Consider the following 11238-nt stretch of genomic DNA (forward strand, 5'->3'; position numbering starts at 1 on the left):
GATAAAATACCGCATCAAGACAATATTCAATGCTTTATATTTTACCTGATTTAAAAAAATATTTTTTTTGTCTGACTCTTTACCATAATAAAGAAAAAAAATATATACAAAACCATATGCATTGCTTTTATTTGCCCACCTCTCTACTACTTATGCTATGTTCTGCTGCACCAGTCACCTTTGGGGAGCACATAAAATGCCCAGTACTTCCAGTGGGGGATCATGTGTCTTTCTCCTCCCTCCCAAGATATGCAACTGGGTAATTCACCCGATGTCAGTGTTGTCATGTGGGGCATGGTTTGAGTCTTTTGTCCTGTGCAAGCTCTGTATAGATTAACTTGAAGCTTTTACACAGGGCTTTTCCTCTTGACTCTAGTGGCTGCAAGGAAAGGCTCACAAGCAACAGGAAGGTAAGTATTTTCTACAGTGAATGGTGAGGGTTATTGTAAGTTAATCTGTTTCTTTGCAATGGGCAGAGCACCTTTTCACTTTCACCAGTTCAGCTCTTGCACCTGTATAAACCTTATGGGTCAAAGCAATTTTTACATTTCTGCTATGGATCTATTGATTCAGCATTATTTAAAGTGTCACTAAATTTAGGAGATAAATCTTAAAAAATCATTCAAGTACCTTAAAGTGACATTAAACCCTCATATTTTTTAACATAAAACATTACTGTAATGTGCGCCTTACTGTAATTCATGGTTGTTTCCCTTCTCTTTGCTGCTCTTCCTTTTAAATCTGGATCTGTTCTCATGCTGGCAGAACTTCTGTTTTGCAGCAGACTGCCTTGTCTCTGGAATGGCTACATGGTGTCTGTGTGTACGTTTGCAACCTGAGACAGCACTACAGGAAGAGGCACTCAGCTGCAAAGGGAAGTTCTCCCCAAGCATGAGAAGACATGAGGATTTAAAAGGAAGAGCAGCAAAGAGAAGGGAAACAACCATGGATTACAGTAAGGCACACATTACAGTATTGGTTTATGTTAAAAAAAATCTGAGGGTTTAATGTCACTTCAACCACTTCAAGACCAGGTGTTTAGACCCCCTTCCTGGCCAGGCTATTTTTCAGTATTCAGCGCTGCGGTACTTTGACTGACATTTATTCCGTCATGCAACGCTGTACTGAAATTAATTTTATACCATTTTTTGGGGACATATAGAGATTTCATTTGGTGGTATTTAAACACCACTTTTTTTTTACATTATGTTAGGAAACATTTATTATTACCCATTTTTTTGTTAAAATATTAAAAATCCTGTCACGTCGGGTAAATAGACACCAAACATGTCAAGCTTTAAAATTGCGCGCACCCACTAAATCGCAGAAAACTACCATACCCAAAATTGGCCATAGGCGACGCTTTAAAAGCTTTTACCGCTCATCAATTTAGTGTTATCAGTGATTGATGGCTCTCACTCCGACGTTCGCGGCGATATGTAACATGTGCTGCTGAAGGCCGAGTGAATAACCGAGCTGAAGTGAAGTGAACCGAACGCTGTTCGGCTATTCACTTCAGTCTTGTACGGCTGATTTCAGCCATACATCGGCTAAAATTAGCCTTTCATTGGCTGCCTTTGGTCTGCCGAACATGCTCTGCATCTGGATCAACATCTGGATCGGCTGAGCCGAAGCTCCGGCAGCTCGCTCGCTGCCATTCGCCCTTATTCTCATAGGGACCGGATTGCAGTGATTGATTCGTTGAATGCTGACAAGCGGCATTCAGCTCGGCTATTCTGCTCGGTACCTCAGAGGTACCGAGCAGAATAGAAAAGAAGTGGAAAGAATGCAAAAAAAAAATAAAAATAAAAGTTGACAAATTATTTTAAGATTTATAAAAAATAGGTAAAATATTTTAAAGATAAGAAAAAAAAAACAGTTGGCCGGTACCTGCCAGAGTCTTCAGGTCCCGGCCAATGAATAACAACTGGGCGGAGCTCCGCCCAGTTGTTATTGTTTAATGACAGATCAGCGTCCCATGGTCATTTGGGGACGCTGATCGATCATTACAACTTGGTGGAGCGAGCCGTGAGATCACGGCTGGCTCGGCCCAGCTGTCATTTGCGTGGATATCGGTCAGCTTTGGCTGTCATTTCGGCTCAGTCGAGCCGAAGCATATGCCTTCGGCTCAGTTGAGCTGGTCGGCTGCCTTCAGCTGTTGTATGGGCTATTGTGAATAGCCTATAAAGCTGCCCTTCGGTTTGCCTGAACCGAAGGACAGAGGTGGCCAAAGAGAGTCGAAGGATCAGCTAAAGCTATGCCTGGATCCTTCAGCTCTTTAGTGAATAACCCCCTTAGTCTTTTGAATAAAATGCTATTTAGTTTTAGTCGTATTTTAGTCATCCGAATTGTTTTAGTTTTAGTCGACTAAATATCATAAGATTTCAGTTGGCTAAATTTACAGTAGATTTAGTCTACTACAATCTTGTGTGTTTTAGTGTAATTTAAGAATTTCTCTAGAATTTCCAATCTCATTATATACTCCTGGAGTAAACATCTGTTAAACTGTTATTACTTCTGGTATTAAGGTTTGAACATGCAATACAGACCCATATTTAACTGTTGTGATATATAACATGTCTTTATTTATCTTCAAATCAGATTAAACCAAGTCTTATAAAGAAACAATTATATTTAGTATTTTCAACAAAGGACCAGAAATTAGATATACATTGATTATAACAACTTGCATATGACATTCTTCATTCTTTCAAGCAAAAATATTGAAATGAAAAACGATATTGGCTGTAATGCCATTGCACATATTACCTATTAGCCGTCCATTTAGGTTGGAACCGGAACTGGAAGTCCAAAGAGATTAGCTCTGATTGGATCCCTTCCCAAATCGTCTCTCCCTAACATCTTAGTCTAGTTTTAGTTAGTTTTAGTTGACTGAAAGCCCGTCAGTATAGCCCATACAGCTCCCGAAGTTGGCGGAGCGGCTCAGTCGAGCCAAAGGCATGTGCTTCGGCTCGACTGAACCGAGGTAAAGGCCGAAGCTGGACGACCAGCCGGCCATTGGCCGGCCGACAGCCTGCTACTGACAGCTGGGTGGAGCCAGCCGTCATCTCCTGCTCCAGGCCCAGGTAACCAGGGACGCTGATCTGTTATTACACTGAGAACCCGGCGATATGCATAGAGGTCAGATATAGTAAGCCCCGTTCACATATGGGCATCTTGTGAACATGCATACATTGGCTGAAATCAGCCGCACATCGGCTGCCTTTGGCTGCCTTCAGTCAGCCGAACATGCTCAGCTTATCCAACATCTGGATCGGCTGAGCTGAAACTCCAGCAGCTCACTCGTTGCCGATCATTCCTATTCTCATAGGCCGAATGCCGCCGCAGTAGCGAGCAGAATAGAAAAAAAATGTAAATAAATGAAAAAAATGCTAAAACATTTTTTAAATAAATTTTAAAAAATCGGAAACTTAAAAAAGGTTAAGAAAATAATTAAAGACATTTCAAAGAAAAGAAAAAAAAAACAGCATGTTGTCCCTCTCCTAAATCATACCAGACCCTTTAGGTCTGGTAGGAAAGTTAGGAGGGACCCCATTTAAAAGAAAATAAAAAGCGTGGGGTTCTCCCCAAAAGTCATGCCAGACCCTTTAGGTCTGGTAGGAATTTTAAGGAGGAACCCCACCCCCAAAAATGGGGGGGAAAGGACGTGGTGTCCCCCTAAAATTCCATACCAAGCCCTGGATCCGAGCACAGGCCTGGCAGGGCAGGAAGGGGGGGCGAGCGAGTGCCCGAACCAGGCCACCCAAGGGGCACCCAGATGCGTGTCCCCCCCCCTTTGTGAATAAGTAAGGGGTACTTATGCCTCTATCCATTCACTAAAGGGTTAAATTAAAGTATAAAAAAGACGCCAGACTTTAGAAAAATTCCTTTAATTGAAAAAAAAACCAAGGACAAGTTTTTGACAAGTTTTTTATTTAAAAAAAAAACAAAAAAATTGATCCACTGACGTAATCCAGCGTCAACCATGACGCCTGGCGTTGTCCATGAAGACGACTCGGCGAAATAAAAAATCATTTTAAAAAACGATGCATGCCGTCCCAACCGCACGCGACGAACTCCCGCTGACAGATGCTGGCAAAATATAAACAAGTGGCTGGAGCTAGCGGTGATATCACCACTAGCTCTGCCCAACTGTTTCCTATTGGCCCAAGCAATAAATAACAACTGGGAGGAGCCAGCTGTGATGTTACATCACGGTCGGCTCCGCTCAGTTGTTATTGTTTAATGACAGATCAGCGTCCCCAGGTCATTTGGGGGACAGATCAGCATCCCCAGGTCAGGCTGACTCCGCCCAGCTGTCATTTGCGTACAGACCATTCTCCACGCTTTGAGTGTCACTAAGGTTCAGCCGAGCCAAATCATATGGGTTCGGCTCGGCTGAGCCACTTGGCTGCCTTCGGCTGCTGTACAGACTATAGTGAATAGCATGTACAGTAGCCCTTTGGTTCGACTGAACCGAAGCGCTTCGGCAGCCAAAGCGAGCCGAGGGATCAGCCGAAGCTATGGCTGGATCCTTCGGCTCATTACTGAATAACCCTCTTAATCATTAGTAAAGCATATGATAATTGTATATCTGTACACAAGCAAATCTTTGTAGAACATTTGTTCGCTCCGATTATTTTTATGATTGGGGATTGTTTATATGTCTGCAGGCCTTCCCCAACACCCTCTGTCTGAGCCTTCTTGATGAGAGAGATCAGGCACGATAGATTCATACAACAGAGAGAACCTTCTCCTCCCTTCATAGGGACATGCTTGGGTGTTTGCTCAGTGTGAATATGTACAGTATGTTGTGCTGTGCTTGTTAAAAAAAAATAATTTGTATCTGTAGGCAGCTTTATAGTACTGTAACTGTCTTTACAGTCGCTAGTTTGCTAGTGACATATGATATACTTGGTAACATACACTGGGTGAAATCTTGACCCTGCAGCCAAATAATAACAGAATGTAAAAGAATTATACAAACACATGTTATATTTGTAACATTGTGATAAGAGAAGCCTGTTCTACTAATATCAGCACCAGAGCCCACGGAACCAAAGATAAATGTGTAGGTCTAGAGTTTACTTAGTTAACTTTTCTAACTAGCAATGTACTAACTTCTATTTTAACTCATTTGCTAATCAGATAAGTAGCGCTGCAGCTATCGATTATTTTTATAATCAATTAGTTGGCCGATTATTTTTTCGATTAATTGGATAGAAAAAAATACAAACCATTGTTAATTGAAAATAAAATACACAAATGGAGTGTTACAAACATAAAGTTTACTTTAGAATAAAACTGCATGCACTGGATCGCACATTGCCGTACCGTGCGTTCCAGTGCGGGCGATCACAATGTGGGCGGGAGGCGAGTTTGGGGTGCCCTTGAAATGAATGGCACCACAACGCACCTTCTGCACCAGAATTTGTCAGGCTGAACCGAAAATGACTTTTTAAAATTGTTTTCCAATATATGTATTATATTAGACATTTTAATTCATTTTATGGATTTAAAATTCATCTGAAATGAAGAACTCCAAGCCAATATAATAAAATAATCAAACCTTTATTTAAAATAACACTCTAAAATTGAACAAAAAATACAATTACTGTATATATGAAAACTTTCTCCTTCAGGTCCACCCCCCTGCATGCAGCAGGCTCCCAGTGGGCAGTAGAGAGCTACAGAGCGGCAGTGGGGGCAGGGGGTTTAGGGGTAAGTTTGGGGGTGGGGGAGCTTTCCTTACTACAGGGCACTGGTCGCAGGGGTCGGTGTCCCCTCCGATCCCCACAGGGTTTGGGGGATATTATTGGAGCTTTCTAGCGATGCACAATACCATTTTCTAGTCCTAGTACAAATACTTTTCCTTAAGTACTCGCCATTACCATTTACTGATACCTTTTTTTCAGTGTCATGTGACAGTTTTTAAAAAACAATACAGAGTGCCAGAGCCCGGTCACAGCTGCAACCTCTGCGACCCTGGTAGTTCTGCCACTGACTCCAAGCTGTAGAGAGACTACAATACCACCAGCTATAGAGGAGTACAAATCCCAGCAATACATTACACAGCAATGCAGAATGGCAGAGGCTATAGATGACTAAAATCCCAGCAATACATTATACAGCACTGTAGAATAACATCAGCTACAGGGGACTACAAATCTCAGCAATACATTATACAGAAATGTAAAATTATACCATCAGCTATAGAGGACTACAAATCTCAACAATACATTATACAGCAATGCAGAATGGCACCGCTATAGGGGACTCCAAATCCCAGCAATACATTATACATCAATGCAGAATGGCGCCGGCTATAGAGGACTACAAATACCAGCAATACATTATACATTTGCTACATACTCTGTGCTGCCGCTCTGCTCTGCGATGCCGGCCTGATATCTTGGGAGAATGGTCTTAGGAGGGCTGAGGAGGGTTCCAGGGGTGCTGTGGAGGGTCTCAGGTGGGGTGCGGAAGATCTCAGGAGGGCTATGTAGGGTCTTAGGAGGGGTGCGGAAGATCTCAGCAGGGGGAGATGTGTGGGCCAGCGCTGTAAATTGGTACTGTGTGGGTTCCAAGGATGCAGCCGCGACGTCCTAGCAAGAGCAGGACCTTATGGCAGCCGCTTCAATTTAAAAAATTAAAGCTCCAGTATCGGTTTTAGGTACTCGTGAAAGTGCCCTGTATCGGAACCGATACTGGTATCGGTGCATCCCTAGAATTTTCCATTCAAAGTGTATCAGTGCTGATAAAATAGTACTACATTAATCACTTGCAATATCAAACACATGTAGTAACCCTTCATTTATCTTCTGAAGTGCCTTATGAGCCACCACGAATGTCCACTAGAAATTCCTAACCACTTTTTGACTTGGCAAATGTGTAGTTAATCTGAAAACCAGAAGTTTGGGAGAACAGCCATTGTAAATTGTAACTAGTTTCAATGTGCTACCTTGTACTGAACACATTTATGAGATATAATAACATATGAAGATCTGTCATTTGTAGTAGTATCATCATTCATCCTCCACAAGGCAGACCCTTGGCAGCCTGAGGACACTGAAAAATAATGGCACATTGTTCTATTTATAGAAATACTGAACCTTTGCATTGATGACCACTTTCTCTCTGGTATTTGGCTTTCATTTTCAAAAAGAAATAATAAAAATCCTTAATAGTACCACAAAACTAATTACCGTAGAAATAATATGGTTCTTCTACTTTTGTATTATAATTTCAACTTGAAGATGAAAAGGAACAGGCCGAATACATTTCCTTTAAACATTACACAAGCAATTAGACACTAATTTAGAACAAATATTTCTGTATCAGTTCTCCTTTGTATCACTTTGACTTCTCCTGAATACCGTCTTCATCGCAAAGTACCACGTACATGACTGGAGACTCAGCTGAGAAGGGGGTTGCACATGCACCTCTCATCCCACACCTCTGGAAGTAGTGACAGGGGATGTAAGGACAGAGTGGAGCACAGGTACCGATACTGGTGGCTGGCTGGTTCTTGAGGAGGTGCTTGAGTGCGTTGGACCAGCTTGTGAATCGGCAAGACCGGGATGACACCGAGACCTCTTGAAATTAGAGCAGGTAACGGGTGTGAGGCCAACGGAGCACTGGCTGGATGCCATTGCTCAGGGTACTGATGGAGCGATCCACCAAGTGTCAGATCAGGGGGGAAGTCAGGTTCAAGCCGAAGTCATACACAGGGAGCCGAATCTTGAGGTGCCGAATCACAGATCAGGAGCAGGTCAGGAAACGTAAGCCAAGGTCATATACAGGAGATCAGAGAGCAGAGGTACCGAATCAGGAGGAGGAAGCAGAGTCAATTGGTCACAAGCCGAGTTCATACACAGGATGTCAGGATACAGGAACAAAGTACAGGGTGCACAGGGACTAGCTGAAGACTACTCAGCAATTTAGCCATGGCTTCATGTCTGTTTATATATGATAGTGTGCTAATGAGCGTGCTTCCGTACGCTCAGGTGCATGCGCTATTGCGCATAAACATTCCCATACGCGCGCGTTCACGTGCTAAAGCAAGTTTTCCAGGAACTTTAAGCAATGGATTGCATACTTGCGGGCATGCATGTTTTTAGGCAGGAGTCCATCTGCAGTTAAATCTCTTACACAAAGTAACTACAAGTTGTGCAAAGCACAAACAACTGTTCATTTGACTAGTTAGTTTCTTCAATTTCACCTAGTGTTTCAGATTGGATAAACAATGAACCTTTGAACATGTGATAAACAAAATTAGGTTAATTGTTTACTTCTTCGTGGGTTCCATGATAGATTGAGACAACTATGTGCCCCAAGAAATAAAAGATAGGCTGCTAGCCTTGTGGAGCAGCTTTTATGCTCACTGTAGACCAAAAACAGACTGAAAGCTGTACCACAACAAATGGCAACACCCCCATAAATTGTACTCTTGCATGGTCAACAATATGGTTTTTAGCTAAATGTTCTGACACAATGTGGCAATACCTTTTATATGTTGCTCTGTGTGAGTCAATGCAAACTCACATTAAGTTGAATAGACTTCACTAGTAAAATCACACATAAAATGTACTCACCATGAGCTCTTTGTTTATGAGAATTGAATGGATGTTTTTTTATATTCCTCCAGTGGTGGTACCCATTACAATGATGACACACTCAGAATGCATAATAAATCATATTCTTGCCTTCCTTTGGTTTTTATAATATAGACTTGCAGAAAAGTATATAAACATTTGTTTTTCTTTGCAGAAACCCTATCTCCTTCCGTTGTCAACCATCTCCACATCCTGGCTCCTATATACAAAAATCCAATTCTAGTTCTGGCTCTTCATTGCACTGTATACCACGGCACAACCTTATGTTCCTGAAAACCCACAAAACAGGTAGCAGTACAATCCTTAACATTCTGTTCCGCTATGGAGAGAAGCACAATCTTCATTTTGCCTTCCCCCGCAGGCGCAATGACTTTGGGTATCCAAGCTATTTTCAGCGCTGGCAGGTTGAAGGCTACGAGCCGGGCATGTGCTTTAACATCATCTGCAATCATATGCGCTACCAGCATTCAGAAGTGAGCCTTCTCATGCCTCCAGATACTACTTTTGTCACCGTTCTCCGCAATCCAGCTCTGCTTTTTGAATCCTCATTCCAGTACTTTGGTCGTGTGGTCCCATTAACATGGAGTCTGCCAGGATCAGGGAGTGAGCAAAAAATGGATGCTTTCCTGCAAAGTCCCCAGAGTTACTATGATTCCAGTGGATTTAATGCACACTACCTGCATAACCTGTTGACCTTTGACCTGGGTTATGATAATGAAATCAATGTGGGAGATTCTAGAGTGCAACATTTCTTGGAGGAGCTTGATAACCGATTTCATTTGGTCATGCTCTTGGAATATTTTGATGAGTCGTTGTTGCTGTTGCGTGAGTTGATGTGTTGGGAGATGGATGACATACTTTATTTTAAGCTAAATGCTCGTAAAGATTTAAGTGGCTCACGTCTAAGCCCTGAGAAATACCAGTTGGCACAGGAGTGGAATGCGCTTGACTTACTTATTTATCAACATTTTAATTCTACATTTTGGAAGAATGTAGAAAGATATGGAATGGAGAGGATGAAGAAGGATGTCATGGAACTGAGGAGGAGGAATGAAGAACTAAAGCAGGAATGTATTGCAGGTGGTGGCCCAGTAGATGCTACTAAGATTAAAGAGTCTGGCCTGCAACCATGGCAGCCTATAGGGAAAACATCTATTCAAGGATATAATTTGAAAAAGAACATTCTGCCCCAACACAGGCATCTGTGCAGAAGTATGCTGACTCCTGAAATACAGTACATGAGCAAGCTGGGAGCAGACCTTTGGGTCACAAAACTGTGGGGTAATATTAGAGCACTGCTGAACTGGTGACATTGATGTTAAAATAATTGTGTACTAAAGAGACGTTGCCAAAGAGAGATAAGAACAAGATGGTCTCTGAAATAGCAGCAAATGACTGATGAAATCTTGAAAATTGTAAATTAGTTTTTTAATTTCAAGTGTTTTCCTAGAATCAGTATTTTCAGAAGAGTGTGCTGGGTGAACGCTAGTGCTATGGACAGTATCCGTACAGGGTATTTTTCCATACAATGAAAGAATCATTAACTGTGTAGTGTTTTCCCCTGCATTCTGCAAGTGAGAACTCTGTATTTACATAAATGGGACTGAAATATACTGTATATATGGCTGACATCGGCAGGCGGTTCCAGAATATCACCTTCATGGTGAGAACCCTACTAGAATAATTCCTATTTTGTGATGAAGAGGTGGAGAATGTATCTTTGTGAACATGTATGATGCCCCTGGTTCTAAACTTCAATATATCTCATTAAACCTAATTCATATGATGTAATCCCAAATGTTCTGTCCATTTCCCAGTTTTGAAAACTAATCATGTTTTGTTTCTATACTTAAGGCCTATATCTGTGGGTCTAGAGTTAGGAGAATAATAAAAAAAATATATTTTACAATTTGGGGTTTATTGAGTAAACTTTGCAATAAACAAAATACTAAATGCAAAAGTGCACTAACCATTCAGAATACACTTTACAGAGGTCAGATCAGTGCAAGATATAGTCTGATTTTAATGTTTACTGACACTTTTATCATTTCTCACTGTTTAACTGAATAAGCCCATATACTGTACACATTAGGATTAGGGCCATGATCCACGGATAAGCACCGCTGCTCACTATGGATTATAGCAAAAGCATTTGGGTTTTGGTTAACTTCTTGTGAACACAGAGATCTACTGTAATAGTTAATCTTGCCGTGTTTGTTTAGTTGTGCAAAACATTCCCCAAAGAGCAGCTCATGAGGAAAATCGAAACCTATTATTTGTAACTTGGTTTCTAGAACTACTGTCCAAATGTTTGTTTGTCCTTTTGGTCATTATCTGGCTGCTGGGTTATCACAGGGACAGAAGTGGTGGGTGTGCACCACCTCGTGCCATTTGTATATTTACTGCAAGTATTTCAGCCGCTGGGATATTCTGCCCTTATGTAACTAGTACAAAACTGGTTGATAGAATGTGTATACTACTACATGCAGTAGGCTGTTTGTGTGTAATATTGGAAGGTGCCTACAGACATAAGAGAATGTTTACTAGTTTTGGCTTTTTAAAGCAAGAATGGTTACACATGTATGTTTGTAGGCTTCTCCTGGACCATGGGTGACACCCCTAT

At 41.6% G+C, this 11238-nt stretch overlaps 1 protein-coding gene across 1 annotated transcript in view; it reads left to right on the forward strand.

Moving 5' to 3' along the window:
* GAL3ST1 (galactose-3-O-sulfotransferase 1) overlaps positions 1-10154 on the forward strand; it is a 41619-nt gene extending 31465 nt beyond the window's left edge. Inside the window, exon 3 of the mRNA XM_018555500.1 lies at positions 8770-10154. Coding sequence (XP_018411002.1) covers positions 8770-9925 — 1156 coding nt within the window. The 3' untranslated portion in view covers positions 9926-10154. The remainder of the gene's footprint in view (positions 1-8769) is intronic.
* Positions 10155-11238: the final 1084 nt, after the last annotated feature.

Source organism: Nanorana parkeri, unplaced genomic scaffold, assembly GCF_000935625.1.
Source record: "Nanorana parkeri isolate BGI_ZX_2015 unplaced genomic scaffold, ASM93562v1 scaffold199, whole genome shotgun sequence".
Lineage (NCBI taxonomy): Eukaryota > Metazoa > Chordata > Amphibia > Anura > Dicroglossidae > Nanorana > Nanorana parkeri.